At 41.4% G+C, this 24216-nt stretch overlaps 1 protein-coding gene across 3 annotated transcripts in view; it reads left to right on the top strand.

The window, feature by feature from the left end:
- Window positions 1-24216, top strand: part of LOC147099001 (histone acetyltransferase p300-like) — a 131571-nt gene that overhangs the window by 17316 nt on the left and 90039 nt on the right. For all 3 annotated transcript variants that reach the window (XM_085969519.1, XM_085969518.1, XM_085969520.1), the window contains exon 2: window positions 20500-21215. In XM_085969519.1, coding sequence (XP_085825645.1) covers window positions 20500-21215 — 716 coding nt within the window. The remainder of the gene's footprint in view (window positions 1-20499; window positions 21216-24216) is intronic.

Raw genomic sequence — 24216 nt, 5'->3', positions numbered from 1 at the left:
ATGTGTGGCGCAAATGTTAACAGCCACTTAAGTGCTAGGCAATGACTATCTTCAAAAAGCGAACGTCTAACCACCACCACCCCATAACATTCAACGGCATTACCATCACCGAATCCCTCACCATGAATATCCTAGGGGGTCACCATTGACCAGGAACTTAACTGGACCAGCCACATAAATGCTGTGGCAACAAGAGCAGGTCAAAGGCTGGGTATTCTGCGGCGAGTGTCTCACCTCCTGACTCCCCAAAGCCTTTCCACCATCTACAAGGCACAAGTCAGGAGTGTGATGGAATACTCTCCACTTGCCTGGATGAGTGCAGCTCCAACAACACTCAAGAAGCTCGACATCCTCCAAGACAAAGCAGCCCGCTTGATTGGCACCCCATCCACCACCTTAAACATTTACTATCTCCACCAACGGCGTACCGTGGCTGCAGCGTGTACCATCTACAAGATGCACTGCAGCAACTTGCGAAGGCTTCTTCGACAGCACCTCCCAAACCCGCGACCTCTACCACCTAAAAGGACAAGGGTAGCAGGCGCTTGGGAACACCACCACCTCCAAGTCACACACCATCCTGACTTGGAAGTATATCGCAGTTCCTTCATTGTCACTGGGTCAAAATCCTGGAACTCCCTACGTAACAGCACTGTGGGAGTACCTTCGCCACATTGGCTGCAGCAGTTCAAGAAGGCGGCTCACCACCACCGTCTCAAGGGCAACTAGGGATGGGCAATAAATGCTGGCCTTACCAGCAACGGCCACATCCCATGAACGAATTCAGAATAACATGAACCGATCATGGTAAGGTACATCACTCAAATTCAACTCATCAGTAGAGTCAGTTGATAATGGCCCAGCGTACAATAAATTGGATAATAAAAGCCAATATTTAGAACTTTATGTTGAAGGCTGCTTGGCCGAATTTGAAGCTTGCTTTGAGCATTTTGAAATTGGGCATTAAATAGGCACACGTCCTGCAGTTTATGAATCAGTTACTGTTTTATGCATGTAATGGCCAAACTCAATGAGTGGCCATACCAGTCAAGTTAGCATAGTTATCGTGACATTTTCAAAGTTGATCCTTTTGTAATTGGAAATTGAGTTTTGTCAAGTTTTTGTCTGTGGAATTCCAGTTAGCATATTCCATCTGAAGGTTTTCAGTAACCCTGCAATATCTTTAACTTGGACTTTGACTAACAGCGTTAAATTGCTGTTAGTTTCCTTTTGAAATTTAACATTGCTGGTTATAAATTCAAACTTGAAATAATTGATGGTTCTGTTGAATTTAGAAGGAATTTTAAAAAAATGAGCTGTCTTTAACAAGAACTTGGTTTAGTACAATAAGCATATGAAAATAATTTTGCCCAACATATAATGTATCTACAATAAACTAAAAAAAGTTAACTCTGGTAGGGGTGAGGAGGGACAGTGGCTCCTAGGTAGGGTTTGATTAACTTCTCCATTTTCCACATGCCCATCATTGCATCCTTCTACTCCAAAGACAAGCAGGTACTTTGTGCTTTCCCCATGAAGTTCCAACATAAATTATATTTTTGGAGAAGCTGAAGGAGGTGTAGGAGGTATGATGGAACTAAGTGAGTCGAAGTGCCAGAAAGTAATCTTTGAAAACCGTATTACACAATTTTCTTTGGTAAATTTAAATGCAGGAAAAATGTTACTAACTAAAAGGATAATTTGAGATTTTTTCAATTGAAGCATCTTATTTTCTTGAACCTGAAGTTTGCTAATAACCATGCAGTTCTCAGAAATGTGCAATGATACTTTGCTTTATTCAAAGGACGCTGTTGCCGCCATGATGTATAATCTGTCCTAATTGACGAGGAAGAGTGTGAGCAAACTAGAAATGTATGATAAATTTTATAATTCAACTGTTCATTTTAGTTGTTTGAGCTAAGTAGCTATTACTGAGCACAATTCAGTTTTTAAAGAATTAAACAGAGGAGCTCTAAATATATTTACCTCAAATACATCATTAAGGGTATTGGTGTATGAGGGAATTGTAGAAAAAGGTTAAGAGTTTCCATATGTGGTAGTACATTTAATTGGCATTGATGTGGAGTCTTAATTTGATGGTATGCATTTGGCGTCCAAGTTTAAAAATGATGCCAAAGCCATGTATGTTCAGCACACTTTGGTTCCGTTGTAATCTGCATAGAATAAACAAAATAATGAATTAGTGTTGGATTTTTAGGTGTGCGTGATATTCCATTTTACTTGCATCAGAAAAGCTCTTTACTGCTTTTCTTAATTGGAATGACGGTTGCAAATTCAAAAAAATAGGTATGGTTAAATTCAAAATATTGCCAAATAATGTTCCTCTGCTGACGATGAAAATCAGCTTGCTGTGTAATAGTTTTGAGATCACTTTTGAAATAGCTGCTTTGAAAATGAATGAGGTAATTACGGTAAATTGTAGCTTGGTGTTCAACACCGTATTTGTGGCCCTATTGAGCATTATTTCCTCAGTAGTTGGGAGTTGTGCTATTCCAGTTAAGTCCTCAATTGTGAAGTCACTTTGCAAACATTTTTAATTTGCTACAGGACTCCCTAAAACAAATAAACTAAAATGTAAGTGTATTGTGCAATAACACAGCTTGTATTCTAACACTTCAAATTTAAAAGTATAAAATAGTACAGGTGCACAATCCCTTATCCGCAATTCCAAAATTCGAAAAGCTCTGAAAACCGAAAGTTTTTTTTTGTGGAGTGTCACTCGTGTGCACGACATGACCCGAGTGGTGCCAAACATGACCCGACACGGTCGATGCTTGACCCACGCAGGTGTGAGGCGTCGGTTGTGTCTCCGCGCTGCTACCAGTCTCACGTGCGTCTGCTGCTCTCTGATATTTTTAGTTATTTTGTGATTTTGAGTTTAATTTCACTGTGAAAATGTCAAAGAGCTGCAGGTACCCCTACCGTTCTGAAATCCGAAAAAATCCGAATTCCGAAACTCATCTGGCCCCAAGGGTTTCGGATAAGGGATTAATAACCTGTATTGTTTTATCACTTTTAATTTGCTGAATTTGGATGGGAATTATGTGGAAAGTTGTGAAATATGTAGATAGTGACTAATTTGATGTTTTTTAAAAACTCATAAAACAAAAGTATAATTAAGCAAGTTTTGATTGTATTTAGAAGACACAGTTTTACTAGCATGGCTTAAAGTGGAGCAGCTTTTAAATAGAATGCAAGAATACTTTGAATAGTTTTTCATCCTTCATGTTTGAGTTTCAGTAAAATTTTACACTTGGTTGCAATTTTTTTGTTTTGAGAACAAGAACATGCAGGGGGTGGGGAGAAATCAATTTTGCAACAGTTAAGTGCAAAGTCTTAATGTTGCAACTTCACTAATTTTTATAATTATGTAGTACCTTATGTCAGGAACAGTAAAATATTTACCAATTGTGAACTGAATTTATCAGAAATCTGAGCTTTTGGATATACAGACCAGGGTTGAAAAGCTGTTTAAATCCATGCTTAAAAACATCTTCCTGAAGGACGTGTATTGGTGATGTTTTGTTGAATAGTGTGACATTAGAGTAAGATATTTTTGCTTTGAGAAGAAAAATTAGAAAATTTCACAATTTACCTAATAGATTAAATTATCAGCAGTGTCTTTCATAATTGTTCATTAGTTGCAATGCTTTAATTGGATTTAACAGCATAGGGTAAAATGACATTTTTCATGTTAACAGTATTGCTCATTAATTTCCTACCTATTGCCAGTGCTTCAGCTAGTAACTCCCATTATACATCTTGATTTTTGCAGTGTTCTACATTCTATGAATTTTAAGGAGTTGAACATATCCACACTGTTAGCCTCTAATGTGAACAGGGGATTTCACAGTAATTACAAAGTATTTACAGCACAGAAACGGGCCATTCGGCCCAACAATTCCACCCAAGTCTCCTCCCACCCCTCTTCATCTAACGCCATAGACAAATCCTTCTATTCCTTTCTCCCTCGTACTTATCTAGCTTCCCCTTAAATGCATTGCTGCTATTCTCCTCATCTCTCCCTGTGGTAGCGAGTTCCACATTCTCACCACTCTCTGGGTAAAGAAGTTTCTCCTGAATTCCCTATTGGATTTATTAGTGACTGTCTTATATTGATGGCCCCTAGTTCTGGTCTTGCCTGCAAGTGGAAACATCTTCTCTCTGTCTACCCTGTCTATCCTATCAAACCCTTTCATAGTCTTGAAGACCTTTATCAGGTCACCGCTTGGTCTTCTCTTTTCGATGGAAAAGAGCCCCAGCTTGTTCGGTCTTTCCCGATAGTTATAGCCTGTAATAAATGTAGAAATCTGCCAATTTAATTACTAACAGCACTTTAAGACCCACAGATAGATGGGATTAAAAAATATATAACCTGAAGCTCTTATTTTCTGCTTTTCCTAAAAGCTGCTGAGTAGTACAGTATTGTTAGTGATATTGGTGGCTGCCTTCAGAACCTGCTTGCTGCTGCTGCTGAATTCATTTATACTGCTGGATCCTCTTTCCAGTTTGATTTTCTAGGAACTGTACTATTCTGGTGGTGTTTTTTTTTTAAGAAGTTGCATTTATACTGGATTCTATGCCCCAGCTTTGCTATCATGGTCTGAATCGCTGAAGAAACTTAGCGTTGTGGAAGGCATTTATCCTAATTTACCCATTCCTTAATGTAGTAGTACTATATTTCTCCTAACGTTAAGGTGTTCCATCTACTGAAGCGTAAAACTAGCTGTTGTGCTTCAAGAATAGCAAACAGTTACATGTCAATTTATTCTGATTACTGTGATTAGAATGTGGGGGGGAAAACTCCAAATTAGATTACAGTAGGTTTACATGTAACTGACCATAATGTGAAAAGAACTAGGAGCGCTTTCTCCTCCTCCAACAGCTTGGCTTCCATTATTCGTTTCTTCCCCAATCTTCCTTCTCTCCTGTCACCGCTCAAGGTTCAAGTACCTCCTGAATGAGCCTGCTGCGTTGCTTGCACCCTCTGTCATGCTCACTATGGCACCCATTGCTGCCTATCCCAGAGTAGCAACTCCAACTGTTCCCATTTAAATCACTTCCCAAAACCCCTCTCTTTGCCGTGTATTTTGGTCACCCCTCAATCTCTACCTGTAGAGTTGGGTGTCCACTCCGTCTTTTCATTTATGACACGGTTTTGGACTTTTTATATTAAATATGCTAGTTGTGTATATAAGTTGTGTATTTTTCTTTCTGACCGTCTGGTGAATGTATTTTTGTTTTATTGCAAATACTTGGCAGCAAGAGTTCCTTTTTTATGTTCTCTGCTAAAGTTTAAAAATCTGCTTTCTGGTCATTTTCTGTTCTATAAATGTTGGTATTTTTATTTATAAATCGCCTCATTGCTGTAAATCTTCATCTCGTAAATAGCTCCTTATTGGTATGCTAGTGTCGGGGAAATTTCCTATGGTTACACCTAGCTTGTGTGGATGTACATTGCACCAATGTTGTCACCAGGATTTCAGTCAGGTGTAATGTCTGTGAAATTTCATGCTATCTCCATTTGCACTGTGAAAAAGATCGAGCAGTAAATATAGATTTTGATCTTTCGAACTTGGGTTCTGGTTGGAGAGAGGATTTTTGAATTCTAAAACACTGGGCTAAGGTACTAGTCATGAGAGGCATATTGGTACCAGCTCCCTAAATAAACCTAGTGACAACCCTGTCGGTACTCTTAGTGAGTTTTAGGGGGCCTTGCAAGCCTAAATGATGTGTTATTTGGGACTTGTATAACCCAAGGCTTTTCCTATGTTGATATAAGAAATAACAGCTCTGTGGCTTTGTGTTGCAAAGCTGAAGGTTTAAAAGTGAATCCAAAGTTAAGCTTGAGCTGTTTATATACTTACTGTTGATTTTTCATGTGTATTTCTGAGACTTAGAATCATAGAATGGTTACGGCACAGAAGGAGGCCATTCGGCCCGTCAAGCCCGTGCCGGCACTCTGCAAGAGCACTTCAGCTAGTCCCACTCCCCCGCCCTCTCTCCGTAGCCATGCAAATTTTCCCCCTTCAGGTACTTATCCAGTTCCCTTTTGAAAGCCACGATTGAATCTCCATCCACCACCCTTTTCAGTGCATTCCAGATCCTAACCACTCGCTGCATAAAAAAAGTGTTCCCTCATGTCGCCGTTGGTTCTTTTGCCAATCACCTTGAATCTGTGTCCTCTGGTTCTCGACCCTTCTGCCAATGGGAACAGTTTCTATCTACTCTGTCTGGACCCATCATGATTTTGAACACCTCTATCAAATCTCCTCTCAACCATCTCTGCTCCAAGGAGAACAACCCCAGCTTCTTCAGTCTATCCTAACTGAAGTCACTCATCCCTGGAACCATTCTCGTAAATCTTTTCTGCACCCTCTGTGGACTTTACATCTTTCCTAAAGTGCAGTGCCCAGGATTGGACATAATACTCCAGTTGAGGCCGAACCAGTGTTTTATAAAGGTTCATCATAGCTTCCTTGCTTTTGTACAATATGCCTCTTGATGCTTGTATTACCATGAAGCCATATTTCTAATAGTGTGTCCACAGATGCTGCCTGACCTGTTGAGTGTTTTCCAGCATTTGCTGTTTTTATTTATAATCGTGTCCGCTGATGGGAATAGTTTACTGAAAAATTATACTTGGTTACTTGTTGTTTCAAAATATTTGTATTCGTTCACGGGATGTGGGCGTCGCTGGCAGGGCCACCATTTATTGTCCATCCCTGATTGCCCTTGAGAAGGTGGTGGTGAGCTGCAGCCTTGAACTGCTGCAGTCCGTGTGGTGAAGATACTCCCATAGTACTGTTAGGGAGGGAGATCCAGGATTTTGACCCAGCGACGATGAAGGAACGGCGATATATTTCCAAGCCAGGATGGTGTGTGACTTGGAGGTGATGGTGTTCCAGTGCGCCTGCTGCCCTTGCCCTTAGGTGGTAAAGTTTGCAGGTTTGGGAGCTTTACATAAACGGTAATGATGTAAAACAATAGCTCTTGTTTTGTATATGTTTCAGGTTATGCTGATAAGGGTTAGATGAAGAGGTGGGAGGAGACTCGTGTGGAGTGTAAACACGGGCATGGACCAGTTGGGCTGAATGGCCTTTTTCTGTGCTGTATATTCTATCTATATAGAGACAAGGTGCTTGTTTATGAGCCAATTTATTTTACTTGCTTGGGATACAGATATGTTAGTGTAGTGACTATGTTAGTGGCCTGGACTAATAATCCAGAGAACGCGAGTTATCAGTAAAAGTGACCACGAAGCTGTTAGATTGTCATTAAAACTCCAACTGGTTTATGAATGCCCTTTTAGGGAAGAAAATCTGTCGTCCTTACTCATTCTGGCCTATATGTGGCTCCAGTTCCACACCAGTGTGGTTGACTGCCCTCAAGTGGCTCGCAAACATGGACCGCAGCGATAAGGCCCACCACTACTTTCTCAAGGGCAATTAGGGATGGGCAATAAATGCTGTTCTTGCCGACGATGCTCACATGCCAAGAATAAATAAAAAGGAATATGCAAGCACGAGTACATTTTCTCGCTTTGCATTCTACCCTGCTCTTTACACCAAACCGTTTCTACAATTTCTGTACAGAAATACTTCGCTTTTGATGCTCATTTCTCTGCAAATAACTGATAATCTGAGTCAGAAGTGAATTCTGTACGTGAATTGGATGCCAGGTGTGTGGTCCTAAAATTGCTTTGAATTTTCTCAATTTTTCTTGAGTAATAGATTTTCTGCATAAATGCACACCAGCCTAAGCAAGATGGAAGCAGTGACTGCATAAAATGTGACTTTTAAGAAGAAAAGTAACATTGGCATAGAACCCTGTGTTCTCAGGATATATCAATACTTTATATCTAATGAATTACCTTTTTTTAAATCACTGTCTGTAAATACTTCCAAACTGGCTAACTGAGAATTATTTTTGTGATTTTTAAAGAAAATCCTTTTTTTTTCGGTTTGGACTTTTCTGTTTGTCATCTTTAGTGAAGTAGGACTACGTAAAGTTCACTGTAAACTCAAATATCATGAAATTGTTGTCGATTATTGAGCAAGAAAATGTTGTGTGGAATGAAGAACTTCCTTGATAATAATTGGGCTGTTTCCACGTTTGACTCCATATGGATAGGCCTTCTGTATTTTAGGTTTTATTTTTTGCAGAATTCATGTTGAATAAATCACCTGGAAGCAAATGTACTTTTCCAGGTTAAAGCGAAGTCTTCGTAATAATAGTTTTGGAAGAAACAAAAAAAAGTCTTTACAAATTACAATACTAAATGGAGTTGATGTTCATCATTAGCTTCATCCTCAGCGTTGCCTCCTCCACAGAGGTTCATTCAGCAATCTGAACAGGTTGCAGGTGACTGAAGATGCTGATTGTCAGTATGGGGAGAAGAGGAAGTGATGATGTGTGCATAAACCGGAATGTTGCACACCAGAACTGCAGTAAGCTGGAGTTGATGTTTCTGGTAGTTATGGGGTTTAACCCTAAAATCAGAATACTTAAAAATCGGGAATGGATATCGCTTCCTGCAAAGCCTAGTCTTTGCTAGCAGCTGTGTATGTGCAACCAAAGATTCTTTAAAAAAAATTAGTCTTCACTGTTAGCTTGTCCCTTTTTTTATTGTCTGTGTTTGTATGTATTTTCTCTGAATCTAGTATTCACTATAATGATTTTCTCAAATTCCTGTTTCTCATTGATATTAGTGTGGAGGTTGCACCTATTTCAGGGACCTGCCAAAAAAAAAAAAAAAAAAAAAAAAAAAAAATTTAAAAACCCACATTCTTGGTGTGTCTGACAACTGCTCGGAAGTACCAGTTTAATAGTACATACTATCTTAGAAAATAATGTTCTTTAGGAAATATGATTTACTAGTAATTGCAGTGAAATCTGTATTCATTGGTTTAGTTCTCAGAGATCCATTCCGACTGCTTAAGCCAGGTGACATGTTTGGCATAAAATTTTAAACATCAGTGCTGCACCACAGTAACCATTCAAAGCCTTTTACTACTTCCGTTCATTATTTTTCTTCCTCGTCGCATGAGGTTAGGTTAGTAACTATTTCATGGGTTACATTTATTGGGGAGGTGAGGAAATCTGTCCGCTAAAACCTGAGTAAAACTCCGATATTAATTTAACATGCCATCTCTAACCTGACTTCAGAGACTTCTTGCAACAAATACACTTTGTAAAAAAAAAATGTATATTTCTCATCGCTGCTATTTCCTGAGTCCAACAAATCACTTGGGAGTTTGGTTGCCCTCTTACACTGCAATGTATTACACCATTAATGGACTTCCTTTTCTGTACTCTCAGCCAACTCATCAACAGGTAATACTTTTGTTATGTCTGGTAATCAGTGATGAGCAGGGTCATTCCTCAGAATCACAAAATGAAACCTGGCTATAATGGATTCTAAATTTTAGGGTGCAGGGTATCCACCTCAGTGCATTAGGCAACAGCATAACGTCATGCCTGTTGTCGTATTGTGTGTATGTTATTGGATGCATAGTCTGGCAGATAGATTTCACTTTTATTGCCAAACTGACATTTAACCATTGTATTATGACTGTGTTGGTGTAGATAAACTAATTGTGATAGTTTTTGGTAGTGATATCTGCAGTTGAGCTAGTTCTGATGCTTCAATTTGTATAATGGCATTTAAGTTCATCGCATTCCTACATGTTAGAAGGTTAATCTTGCAGTATTTCATCTTGTTTGAAATTGTGCACTAAAGGCATAATTGACAATTATTTGCATTTTGGCCATGACTTCATTTAATTCTGCATTTCTGTGTTAAATCTGCATTATCTATAAGGAGGCCTCCCAGTAACCAGCATGATCACTGGCTGATGATGTTGCCATTTGTGAATTCTCTGCTAACATCATGGAAAGTCTAAAGACACGTCCATGTTAGAAATGTATAGAGCCTTGGTCAGACCCCATCTGAAACATAGAAACATAGAAGATAGGAGCAGGAGTAGGCCATTCGGCCCCTCGAGCCTGCTCCGCCATTTAATGAGATCATGGCTGATCATCCAAATTCAGTACCCTGTCCCTGCTTTCTCCCCATATCCCTTGATTCCTTTAGCCTTAAGAAATATATCTAACTCTTTTTTGAATATATTTAATGAATTGGCCTCAACTGCCTTCTGTGGTAGAGAATTCCACAGGTTCACCACTCTCTGGGTGAAGAAATTCCTCCTCATCTCTGTCCTAAATGGATTACCCCTTATCCTTAGACTGTGACCCCTGGTTCTGGACTCCCCCGCCATCGGGAACATCCTTCCTGCATCTAGTCTGTCTAGTCCTGTTAGAATTTTATAAGTTTCAATGAGATCCCTGCTCATTCTTCTAAACTCCAGTGAGTACAAGCCCAATCATAAGAACATAAGAAATAGGAGCAGGAGTAGGCCAATCGGCCCCTCGAGTCTGCTCCACCATTCAATAAGATCATGGCTGATCTGATCCAAACCTCAAATCTACTATCACTCTACATCCCTCCCGAACCCATGTGATCTCCTGGGAGAGGCGAAAAACCAGATAAAAAACCCAATGGCCACTTTGGGAGAAAAAAATGTGGGAAATTCCTCTCCGACCCATCTAGGCGATCGAAACTCGTCCAGGAGATCACTGTCCCTATATTTTCTACAGTACTTACCTTCTGCAAAAGGTGATCTCCACCCCAGCCAGGAACAGGAATAGAACCATCTCCTGAAATCTAACACATAATTAGAACACAAGAAGTAGGAGCAGGATCAGGCTACACGGCCCCTGGGCCCGCTCCGTTACCCACAGGGCCATGACCGTTCCGAATATAGACTCATGTCCAATTTCCTGCCCGCTCCCCGTAACCCCTAATTCCCTTTACTTCTAAGAAACTGTCTATTTCTGTTTTAAATTTATTTAATGATGTAGCTTCCACAGCTTTCTGGGGCAGCAAATTCCACAGACCTACTACCCTCTGAGTGCAGAAGTTTCTCCTCATCTCAGTTTTGAAAGAGCAGCCCCTTATTCTAAGATTATGCCCCCTAGTTCTAGTTTCACCCATCATTGGGAACATCCTCCCTGTATCCACCCGATCAAGCCCCTTCACAATCTTATATGTTTGAATAAGATTGCCTCTCATTCTTCTGAACTCCAATGAGTAGAGTCCCAATCTACTCAACCTCTCCTCATATGTCCACCCCCTCATCCCCGGGATTAACCGAGTGAACCTTCTTTGTACTGACTCGAGAGCAAGTATGTCTTTTCTTAAGTATGGACACCAAAACTGTACGCAGTATTCCAGGTGCGGTCTCACCAATACCTTGTACAACTGCAACAATACCTCCCTGTTTTTATATTCTATCCCCCTAGCAATAAAAGCCAACATTCCATTCTTCTCATACGCCATTCCTGCCATCCCAGGTATCAGTTTGGTAGTACTGAAGTCCTGCATTCAGTTTTGTACACCAGCTCAGGAAGGATATATTGGCCTTGAAGGGGTGCAGCTCAGATTCACCAGAATGATACTGAGGCTTAGCGAGTTAAATTATGAGGGCAGGTTGCTGAAAGTTGGCTTTGTATTCCCTTGAGTATAGGAGATTGAGACCTGATCTAGGCGTTTAAAATGTTAAACTGATTTGATAGGGTAGATACAGAGAAACCGTTTCCTCTGGTGGGGGAATCGAGAACAAGGGCACATAATCTTAAAATTAGAGCCAGGCTATTCAGGAGTGAAATCAGGAAGCACTTCTTCATGCAAAGAGTAGAAGAAATTTGGAACACTCTTTCCCCCTCCTCATAAAGACTGGATGCTGAGTCAGTCGGAGCTTTAAAGACTGAAATAGATCAGTTTTTTGTTAGGATATGGAGCAAAGGTGGGAAAATGGCGTTGCGGTACAGATCAGCCATGATCTAATTGAATGGCAAAGCAGGCCCGAGGGGCTGAATGGCCTCCTCCTGTTCCTAATGGTGTCCTATTGGCTGCAGACACAGTACTCCCATAGTTAATGGCACTCTTTAATATAAATGACAGGGTGACATCGGTCACCTATAATGTGTGTATTATGAACTGCTGACTCGGGTTAAAATTAAAAGTACAGTGCCAAAATATCTCCCTTTTAGCAATGGGAGTTGATTAAGAAATATGGCAGGAAGGAAAGTATGTAGGGACAGTGGCTCACAAGGTCTTTGAATGCTCCTGCAGGCGCTCATTATTTAATGTAAAAGGGGTTCAGATGCCTATTTGGTAGCAAAGTGGGAGGGTCCTGGATCTTTTATTCAAAAACCTGTTGATGCAGTAAAACTTCTGCCTAGATCCAGCCAGATGTCTTGTAAGCTTGGTAAGAGTTCCATTGTGGTATAAACCACAAGAGTTCGTCAGAAGAAGCTTAAAATCAGATTTGTATCTTGGTGCCTCACTGCCCCTCTCTCCGCCCATCATAGAACAGTTTGATAGGCTGACAGTGCATTATCAGCCTCAACGGTACCTATTTTTATGTTGACACCAGAGTGACTCAAAACATTTAAAGTTCCTGAAATTAAGTTTGGGATATCATTGCAAAATGCTCCCTGATAGCTATCATTCTGCCATGCTGTTTTTGTTTTGGGAAAGTTTTTGAGATGCAGTTGTATTTAGATGATTTGGTAGCTGTTAAATATGAAAAACCTCAGCTAATTGCCATCTGGACCTGCATTTCATAAGACAGCTGTTATTTCTCAAATGTATTTACCTTGTATACTTTTATGAGAGATATGAGTCAACAATGACCAAGGGCACTCAAGTAGGTGAATATTAACAGCTGATGGCAAAATGACATTTCTGTTAAGTTAGTGTTTCCTCTCCTTCCCTGTCACTACTAAACATACACAAACCTCAGCAGATCTGGTTGAACTTGGAATTTGTCAAGCTTTGAGTTGTAGAGAATTGGTAACAGTAAAAAATGCCATACTTTAGCATCCATTGCCAGTGTTGTTATTTAGGAACAGGAGTAGGACTTCCAGCCCCTCGAGCCTATATGGCTGATCTGTACCTGAACCCCATTAACTTGCCTTTGCCCCATATCGCTTGATACCCTTACCCAACAAAAATCTACCTTGACTCCATTTATCTGCCTTTACTCCTTATCCCTTGCTAACCAAAAATAATCTCAGTCTTGAAAATTTCAATTGACCCCTCTTTTGGGCAATGAATTCTAGATTTCCACTACCCTTTGTGTGGAAAAAGTACATACTGATTTCACTCCTTAAAATTACAGCTAGTCCATTTAGATTATGCCCTCTTGTTCTGGATTCCCCCACCAGAGAAAATAGCTTCCCGGTATCTACTCTGTCAGTTAGGTCACCCCTCAACCATCGAAACTCAAGGGGATACAAGCTAAGTGTACACCAATATATCTTTCCTGAGGTTCGGTGCCCAAAACGGAGTGCTGTTCTCCAGATGGCGTTTGACCAAGGCTCTGTACAACTGAAACATCACTTCCTCACTTTAGAACTCCAATCCCCTGGAGAAAAAGATCAACATTCCATTAGCTTTTTTGTACTTGTGCACTGGCTTTTAATGATTAGTAAACATGGACACCTAAATCCCTTTCTCCTCAACTGCTTCTAGTCTCTCACCATTAAGAACATATTCCGATTTCCCTTTTTCAGATCGAAAGTGGATAATCTCGCACTTGCCCAGATTAAACTTCATTTGCCATAGTTTGCCCACTTACTTAGTCTGTCTATGTCTACATCCCTTTGTAACTTCCTGCACCCGTCTACACAATTTGCACTGCCTCCAGACATGGTGCTACCTACAAATTTGGATATAGAGCGCTCTATTCCTTCATTCAAGTCGTATATATGTGAAAACCTGAGGTCTCGGTACAGATCACTGGGGGACACGATTTGTCACATCCTGCCAATTAGAGAATGTTTAATTTATCCCCATTTCCTGTCTCCTACCTTCAAAATAATTACTGTTCCACGTTACAAGGATTGTTGCTTACTGTGAATCTGGTGCCATTTGTTCCATAACTGTTAGGGACACATGCTTTTGTTGTAATACCTTGAGCATTTTTTTCTCCCTATTCTTTGTAATCTGAAAGATGTTTTGGGGAGGATTGTGTAGAATTACAAAGAATGTACAGCACAGAGTTAGGCCATTCGGCCCAGCTGTTCCATGCTGGTGTTTATGCTCCACACAAGCCTCCTCCCTCACCCCCGCCCAACCCTATCAACATAACCACCTATTCCTTTTTTCCCCACATATGTTTATCTAGCTTCCCCTTTTTTGAAAAAGGTGAGAGACTAGAAAATGGTATTCAGAGGGATTTGGGTGTCCTTGTTCACAAATCTCAAAGTTCACATGCAGGTACAGCAAGCAATTAGGAAGGCAAATGGTATGTTAGCCTTTATTGTAAGTGGGTTGGCATATAAGAGTAAGGAAGTCTTGCTGCAATTATATTGTGCTTTGGTGAGACCACACCTGGAGTACTGTGCAGCACGGTGGCATAGTGGTTAGCACTGTTGCCTCACAGCGCCAGGGACCCGGGTTCGAATCTGGCCTCGGGTGACTGTCTGTGTGGAGTTTGCACATTCTCCCCGTGTTTGCGTGGGTTTCCTCCGGGTGCTCCGGTTTCCTCCCACAGTCCAAAGATGTGCGGGTTAGGTTGATTGGCCATGATAAAAATTGACCCTTAGTGTTGGGGGGGATTAAATACGTGGGGTTACGGGGATAGAGCGCGGGTGGGATGGCTGTCGGTGTAGGGACCGGGTGCTAGGGTTTGGATGATCAGCCATGATCTCGTTGAATGGCGGAGCAGGCTCGAAGGGCCGAATGGCCGACTCCTGCTCCTAGTTTCTATGTACTGTGTACAGTTTTGGTCTCCTAACCTAAGGAAGGATATACTTGCCTTAGAGGGGGTGCAACAAAGGCTCACTAGATTGATTCCTGGGATGAGAAGGCTGTCCTACGAGGAGAGATTGAGTAGAATGGGCCTATATTCTCTGGAGTTTAGAGGAATATGAGGTGATCTCATTGAAATGTATAAAATTGTGAGGGGGCTTGACGGGGTAGATGCTGAGAGGATGTTTCCTCTGGCTGGAGAGTCTAGAACCAGGGGTCACAGTCTCAGGATAAGGGGTCGGCCATTTAGGACTGAGATGAGGAGAAATTTCTTCACTCAGAGGGTTGTGAATCTTTGGAATTCTCTACCCCAGAGGGCTGTGGAGGCTTAGACGATGAGTATATTCAAGACTGAGATTGATAGATTTTTGGACTCTCTGGGAATCAAGGGATATGGGGATGGGGCGGGAAGATGGAGTTGATGTAGAAGTTCTGCCATTATCTTACTGAATAGTGGAGCAGGCTCGAGGGGCCGCATGGCCGACTCCTCCTATTAAATGCATCAATGCTGTTCGCCTCAACAACTACTTGTGCTAGCGAGTTCCCCAATCTTGCTACTCCTTTGAATGAAGAAGTTTCTCCTTAATTCCTTATTGGATTTATTGGTGACCATCTTGTTCTGGTCTCCCCCACAAGTGGAAACATCTCTATATCTACCCTATCGAACCCTTTCATGATCTTAAAGGCCTCAGGTCACCCCTCCGTCTTCTCTTTTCTAGAGATCAGCGCCCCAGCCTGTTCATTCTTTCCTGACAGATATAATCCCTCAGTTCTGCTATCAGTCTTGTAAATCTTTCTTGCACCTTCTCCGGTGCCTCCATATTTTTATACCAGAAATGTTCACAGTACTCCAAGTGTACTGTAACGAAGGTTCTATACAAGTTTAAAATAACTTCTCTACTTTTCAATTCTATCCCTCTAGAAATGTTTTTATGGCCTTATTAACCTGCATAACTACTTTTAGCGATTTCTGTATCCGTACCCCTAAATCCCTTTGCTCCTCTACCCATTTAGACTCTTATTTTCTGAGGAATGTGTGGCCTCCTTATTTTTTTCTACCAACGATGGGAAGGAGGGCTAGCTCTGTGTAGCTGAAATTCATAGGAAATCTGCAATTCTGTAGAGTCCAGAAGATATACCTCACATTCCAGTACTTAACATGGAAGAATATCTTGGTGGAACTTAGTGGCAGTGCAGTACACTCTTTAAATGGTCCCTCCTTCAGGGCGTGGCAGAACTCCTCTCTAGATGTTTTCGACTACAGGCAAATCAAGGCCAGTGTCCTGTGCCACTTATCCATTTCTTTTAGGTTCAAGAGTCAAGCTACGATGATTTGAAACTCCCTAGGGCAGATCCAAAGCAAGCTGAGTTTCCGACTGGAAAAAATGTTTGAATGAAAAATCTTTTTATTTTAATCTGTATTTGAAAGTTTATTTATTTATTCATTAACGGGATGTGGACGTCGCTGGCAAGGCCAGTATTTATTGCCCATCGCTAATTGCCCTCGAGAAGGTGGTGAGCTGCCTCCTTGAACCACTGCAGTCCGTGTGGTGAAGATACTCCCACCGTGCTGTTGGGGAGGGAGTTCCAGGATTTTGACCCAGCGACGATGAAGGATTGGCAATATCGTTCCAAGTCAGGATGGTGTGTGACTTGGAGGGGAACTTGGATGTGGTGTGTTCCCATGCGCCTGCTGCCCTTCTTCTAACTGTCTACTGTAATTAACATTTCTGTTTGTATAACGATTCTAAAGTAGCAAAGTGGGAGTTTTATCATGTCCTTGGTTTCTTATTAAATCTCCGTGTATTGAGAGTTTCTTATTGAGCTAATTAGCATTAAAGTATTGTTGTTTTGCAAGCAAATTATGTAACTTCACATGCTTTAAAAATAGCAGAAATGAAGATACATTTTTATTGAGCTTTATTATACTGAATATTATCATAACATTTTCTTACCAATGAGTGTAAATTCCACCACATAGTTTCTTCAGCCAGGAGGTGAGTGTTTGAGGCTTTTTCATGACTAAATTGGATTTTGCATTATGGGTAGCTGACGGAACGATACTGTAGTGGGAAGACACAAACTAGGCGTGTTTTTGTTGATTCCCTCCTGTTGTCTTTCCTTTTCCCCCCAAAAAATAAATAACCTGCAAATGCAAGTTGTTGGCTGATCTAAAACAAATGGTGCATATCGGATAAGGGTGGCAGATGCATTTAAAGGCTTTCATGAGCATATAAGATGTAAAAGAATAATGAGTGGGTAGGACTACTCTGGATGAAGGAGGATGCCTCATTGGTATGGTGAAGATATTAAATATTTTGATTATTTTTCCCACAAGTAATGGTGGAAGTGAGAATGAAAGTCTGCTTGAGGCAGATATAGATAAGTTAGAGATAACTGTCGAAAAAAAATTGGTTGTAAGAAAAAATACCAGCTAAGGGCCCTGATGGCATGCAACCTAGGCTGTTGAAAGAAGTCAGAGGCTGTTGAAAGAAGTCAGAAGGGATACTAGAGGCTCTGGCCATGATTTTTCAATCTTCCTTAAATATGCAAATTGAACTGTGGGACTGGAGAGTTGCCAGTTTAACACCTTGTCTCACGAAGGGAGAGAAGGGTAAAATAGGTAACAAAAACTAGTTAGGCTAATGTCAGTTGTGGGAAAACTCTTGGAGTCTCTAATTTGAGATAAAATTAATGAGCATTTAGAAATGCGTGAGTATTGAGAACAGCAAGCATGGATTTGTTGAAGGCAAGCAGTGTTTAACAAAATTAATAGGCTTTTTTGAAGGAATGGATAGATGAAGGGAAATGCAGTAGATGTAGCGTAGAGTATATGGATTTTCAAAAGGTATTTGATAAGGTGTAAAATGGCTGAAAAATTCAAACTTGTGGTAAAAGGAAACGTAGCATGGATGGAATGTTGACTGAATTACAGGAAATAGAGTTACGGTAAACGGTGTTGCTTAGATTGGAAGGGGACAGAAGTGGTATGTCCCAGGGTTCAGTGCTGGGTCCAGTTTTGTTCTTTGTATATTTAAATGATTTGGACGTGGGCATAGGGAATAAAACTCAGCACTTCCTGATAACCTAAAAGTAGGAGGTTTGACCAACATGGGAAGGACTGGAAAAGATTTCAGGGAGACCATGGTTAGCGCAGGTGGTGAATGCAGTTTAATATGGATAAGTGTCGGGCAGTACATTTTGGGAAGAATATTGAGGAATGGAAGTATACACTCAATAAAAAGATGATGGGCCGTATTTTCTGTGCGGAGGCCTCCGATCTGGAAAAATCTACGAACTTACCTGAGGGCTCCCGAGGCGCCTACACTTCCGTTCCTGGGCCTCTCCAAACTCCCAAATGTGCAGGGCCCATGTATCCCAGAGGTGCCGGCAGTTTGCAAGCGTCCCTGGGATCACGTGGGCCATGGGGAGCCAATAGAAGAAGGGAATCTCCCTTCATAGACTTGACAGATAGACCTGTCATATATGAATGGCGATCACCCCAAAAACATAGTAAAACTTTAAATACATTTTTTTTTAAAATCACCTTTTTTAAAATTAGTTGAAATTACAATATAAATATTTTAAACAAATTTATTTTTTGAAAAAATAATTAGTTTATTACGGGGCTAAAAAATAAACATACCTTTTTTAAAGTATTTTTTAAATGATATGAGTGAAAAAATATATATTTTTAAAAAACTTTTTTCAACTCTTAGCCTGGTAAAAGCAGGCGTAAGAATTCTAAGGGTTTTCTGCGGGCGGAAGGTCTCCAGAAAGCGGAACTCTCTGCCCGCGGAGGCCCTTCTCTAGGGCAGGCGTCTGATCTGTCGAGCATTCTTGATGGATCGGAAATGCCGGTTTGCTGTGCATGCCTGAAACCGGCATTTCCGGTGTCCCTACGGGTGCGTACACAGCGTGTACACACCCGTAGGCATCGGAATATCCGCCCCGCTAGGGATGGCTACCCCGAGAAGCCTAGAGTTCAAATCAATTTGTGAAAGTGTGATTGCAGATAGATAGTGTTTTGGGTTTCCTAAATGGAGGAATAGAGTACTAGAGTAAAGAAATAATACATTTGTACCAAACCGTGATTAGGCGGCAGTTAAGGTGACCCTTTATGAAAAGCATATTAAAGTCATAGAGAGCATACCGTCTTAGATTCACCATGATGATACTAGGGATAGGAATCTGTATGAAGAGAGAATTGAGATTTGTGTCTATTTCCATTTGAAGCTGCGAATCCTAAAGAGCAATTTTAATAGTTTTTTTTGGAGAGTTTTGACAGAATAGGGAAGGACTCTTCTGGTTGGGGAGGAGTCATGGTGAGGAGTCATAAATTTAAAATAAGTCACTGAGAGTGATGAGAAGTTTAGTTACACAAAGGGGTGTTGAAGCATGGGTTGCTTTGCCACAGGAAGTGGTTGAGGCAGAGACCATTGCATATTTTAAGGGAATATTGGATAGATATTTGAAGCAGAGGAAGATAACAGGGCTCTGAGGGAGAGCAGGGTAGTGCGATTAGTTTTGGATTATTCTAGCGAACAGTTGGCACCAGCGTGATGGGCCAAATGTCGCTTTTCTGTGATGTAAACTTCTGTGGTTCTATGTCGGGAAGCTGTGCACTGCAGGTTTGCAACTCTGGAGCTGAGCATCATTGCGTTGCAATATAATGTTTGAATTGTGATGCATGGTGAGCATGTAATTAGCTATGGCATGAATGGGAAACCATTTTGAATCACAATTTCCAGTAAAATTTGCTAAATATTCAGTATCTCTGGCACTCTCGGGTATTAACGTCCTATGGAAAGACTGGACATGGGGTTGCATCTGTTATTAGCAACATTAGAAAGTTCCTGATCTGAGTGTGGCTGCTGTCAAAAATCATCAATCAAATGCTTGTCCATTTGGAATGGGTGGGTATAGTTTGATGGAGTGTTATCTTCAACTCTGGGTGCAGGAAGCCTGCCCTCCGCTCCAGAAATTGTATGGCTTGGAAAGATTAAGGGAAAAAGGATGTGCAAAAAAATAATGTACTAAAAAGGGGATTCGTAAATTGGTAGATTTTTAACTTGCTGTAGTGAATGTTTATCTTTCCTATTGTATGGTTTCATGCCATGCCATGCTATACAAATTCCTTGCATTTAAATATAGCATATCTATGATGCCTTGTCAAATATCTGATGTTCAATAAAGTATAATTAATTGGTGGCTCAGTGGCACTCCACATTAGAACACTAATGCATATTTTTAGAGTTGAGGTATGCAGTTTAATTTCTCCTACTACAAATTCTCAATCTTGGCCTGCATTGCTTAGGTAGTGCAAAGTAGGAACAAATTCTCCAAGATGGGGGAGCAAGATTGGATGTGGCATTTGCACCAGTTGGTGCTCTCAAACCTCCTTGCAGCCACTCAACAACACCTTTTAGCAGCAGCCTAGGATCTGACCAATTTACCCTCTTTCTTCCCCCGCCCCGCCATCAAACCTTTCCTCTTGGTCCCAAGCAGTGCACGGCCAGCTGGTGTAGAAAATGAGAATGAAATGTAGACATCCTGAAAATGATGTCATTTGTAATTTGTGTTTGTTTTCTTTTCAGATTTTGGATCCTTATTTGACCTTGAGAATGACTTACCAGATGAATTGATCCGTTCAGATCCATTGGGACTGACCAACGGTGGTGACCTGGCTCAGCTTACTGGGGTTGGCATGGTGCAGGATGCTGCCTCGAAGCACAAACAACTGTCGGAACTTCTGAGAGGCAGTGGTTCCAGTATCAATATGGGACATGGGGCAGTCAGCTCTGGTGGTGCCTCATCACGATCCATGGATAGTCCAGTGCAGTCAGTAGGCAGCCAAAGTCAACAGAACAGTCCCAGTATAGGAAGCTTAAGTAGTATGGTCAAGAGCCCCCTAACTCAAGGTGGTCTTACATCCCCTCCTAATATGGGGATGGGAGCAAGCGGAGCAAACCAGAGACCTCCAACACCGCAGTCTGTGAACCCACAGAAACATGATCAGCTTCATACGCCAGCAACAGGTCTAATGCCTGGTGTAAACAGCCCAACCAACCAGGCTGGGATGAGCATGAATGCTAATATGAATCCAGCCCTGATGAACAGTGGCAATGCTCAGGGCATGATGCAGGGACAAGTGATGAATGGTTCTCTTGGTGCTGGAAGGGGCAGACCTAACGTACAGTACTCCAGCCCAGGCATGTCCAACACAAACAACCTACTCGCTGATACGTTATCCCAGGGACCACCTCAGATGGCAGCAGGTCTCAAAGGACCCCAACCTGGGGCAATGAGCAAGGTAAGAACCGAGCATTTCGCACCTAAAAGAGTGTACTTTGATGTAAAAATGAAGGTGACTCTGATGAAATGTGACAAGTCTATCCCAGTTCTACACTAACAACGTTTGAAACCTTCAGTAACACATGGAGCAGCCGGACTCTTCTCTTTGATTTCCTACAATTATAAATTCATCCATCTCTTGGGCTTCTGGTTTTCTCTATTGCAAGTTGGGAAGTGGGCTCCACCAATGACCAAACCGATAAAAGCACTGTCCAATGTGAAACTGAGTCATAAAGACCAGAAGGTCCTAGGTTCAGTTCATGCTAAGTTATCAGCTGGACAATACAAGTGCTTAAGAGTGTTTGACCTCACTTGTCTGGGTAGGCATGGGAAAAATCACCCAGCGTTCCTGCTTCTGATCACTATTTAACGACCACTGGCCTGATGAGGGCAGGATTGGGCTTGGCCATAACTTACCACAGGAGTAGCCTGCTGAAAGTCACTCTTTTTGCTTACACATGACGAATGGCTATTTGGGTGAGACACCAGAGGGCGACTCTAGCAAGAGTTGGCTTTTCAGGAGGAGCGGAGAAAATTGGGAACTGCTGAACTTCAAAAGAAAATATCAGGAGCCATAAAATAGCACACTAAGCAGATACTTAATTTTCAGTTAAAGCCAATGGTTGACATGCATTCTGTCTTTTTTTCTAGTTTTGTGCTTATCTGTTTTCAACTCGACACTCTTGTTTTTGTATCTCAACACTGTTCAGTTTTAAAGGTACTTTTGCTGGAATTTTTGAAAGGATTACTGTCCTTATTAAACGTAATAAGCAACCCAGTTCGCAGATGACATGAAAATTGGTGGAGTGGTAAATAGCGAGGAGGGAAGCCTCAGGCTACAGGACGATATGGACGGGTTGGTTAGATGGGCAGAACAGTGGCAAATGGAATTTAACCCTGAAAAGTGTGAGGTGATGCATTTTGGGAGGACTAACAAGGCAAGGGAATACACAATGAATGGTCGGACCCTAGGAAGGACAGAGGATCAGAGGGACCTTGGTGTGCATGTACATAGATCCCTGAAGGCAGCAGGACAGGTAGATAAGGTGGTTAAACAGGCATATGGGATACTTGCCTTCATTAGCCGAGGCATAGAATATAAGAGCAGGGAGGTTATGATGGAGCTGTACAAAACGCTAGTTAGGCCACAGCTGGAATACTGTGTGCAGTTCTGGTCGCCACACTATAGGAAGGATGTGATTGCATTGGAGAGGGTGCAGAGGAGATTCACCAGGATGTTACCTGGGCTGGAGCGCTTCAGCTATGAAGAGAGACTGGACAGGCTGGGGTTGTTTTCCTTGGAGCAGAGAAGGCTGAGGGGGGACCTGATTGAGGTGTACAAAATTATGAGGGGCATAGATAGGGTAGATGGAAAGGAACTTTTCCCCTTAGCCGTGGGGTCAATAACTAGGGGGCATAGTTTCAAGGTAAGGGGCAGGAGGTTTCGAGGGGATTTGAGGAAAAACTTTTTCACCCAGAGGGTGGTTGGAATCTGGAACTCACTGCCTGAAAGGGTGGTAGAGGCAGGAACCCTCACAACATTCAAGAAGCATTTAGATGAGCACTTGAAACGCCATAGCATACAAGGCTACGGACCAAGTGCTGGAAAATGGGATTAGACTAGACGGGGCTTGATGGCCGGCGCGGACACGATGGGCCGAAGGGCCTCTTTCTGTGCTGTATAACACTATGACTCTAATCCAGACTCTGCCTCTGGTGGGTATATATATTAAAATAAAATTGACAGTCAATCTCTTGTATACCTACAGTGATCCAGGCCCAAGAGATAGATGGACCTTTAATTGTAGGAAATTACAGAGGAGAGGATAGCTACTCTGCTGCTTAAAGCTTCAAAAATTCAACAGTCCATTCTGCACTGCAGATGGACAGGGAAATTGTTCACATTTTGTTTCTCTAATTTGTGATTCAACTGCTTGCCAAATTTGCTTTGGACTTACAATCCAAATTTGATACCTTAAAATTGACAAACATTGAATATAAAACAAATTCGAGCCTCCAAAAAGTACCAAAAGAAATTTTAAGAAAACTAGCTGTTGAGCACGGAGTTGGAACACTCTTATCCCATCCCAGCTTCTTGCTAATCCAGTGATGGCAAAGTCCGCTTGTGAAGATGCTTTTTTGCTGCTCAGAAATGGACCCTGGGGCAGCGAACTCTACCTCTATGGAGCCAACAGATATTTGAGTGAGTCACATAGTCAGTTGCTCTTGAAAGTGAACTGGAAAAGCTAGCAGTCTGCATATTTGAATATGCAGCATCGGAAAGAGCTGTAACAATCTAGGAATGTTCTTTTTAATAGCTATCAGTGATAAATCAAAGCATGTTGTAGTGCCTAATATGATTTCTGGTCACAGCGTCTTGATAAAGGCGTAGTTGAGCCAGAGATTGTGGAAAATATAGTGGGGGGAGAGCACTTGCACCAGCAGTTTAATGCACGATTGTATATTCTGCCATGAATAGAAGCAAAAGATTACAGAAAAATACATTTTTAGAAAGCTGAAGTTGAAACCCTAAGAGGTGGTAAGTTGAGGGAATGTACCAGTGGAAAATCGATTTTTTTTTAAGGGTAAACGCGTTGATCTCCCGTGACATTGCTCATGAATTATTAGTGTAAAAACTAAATTCTTGCCCCACGGGCCTGCATTTACTGGTGTTGATCCAGAGCCATGTCAGTCAGTCACTGGGGGGAAAAGCAGCTTGGATATGTGATTACGAGCAACCAATGAGATTGTTAGAAAATTAGACTTGCAATTTGGAAAGTCACATGATTAATATTGGCTAAAAAACATTATTCAAAAGTGACAATTTTTAATAAAATATAAGGGTTTAAATTAAAGTTATCATGTAGAAATGGAAGATTAATAGGAACTTCAGCATCTATAAAATCAAATGTTTTACGGAAATTGGAAAGCAGAAAAATAAAACGAGGTTCTTCGAAACG

Source organism: Somniosus microcephalus, chromosome 28 (assembly GCF_052327205.1).
Source record: "Somniosus microcephalus isolate GS21.2 chromosome 28, FLI_Smic_1.0, whole genome shotgun sequence".
NCBI classification, from domain to species: domain Eukaryota; kingdom Metazoa; phylum Chordata; class Chondrichthyes; order Squaliformes; family Somniosidae; genus Somniosus; species Somniosus microcephalus.
The sequence above is the reverse complement of the archived record's forward strand: the minus strand, read 5'-3'. Positions and strand labels throughout refer to the sequence as shown.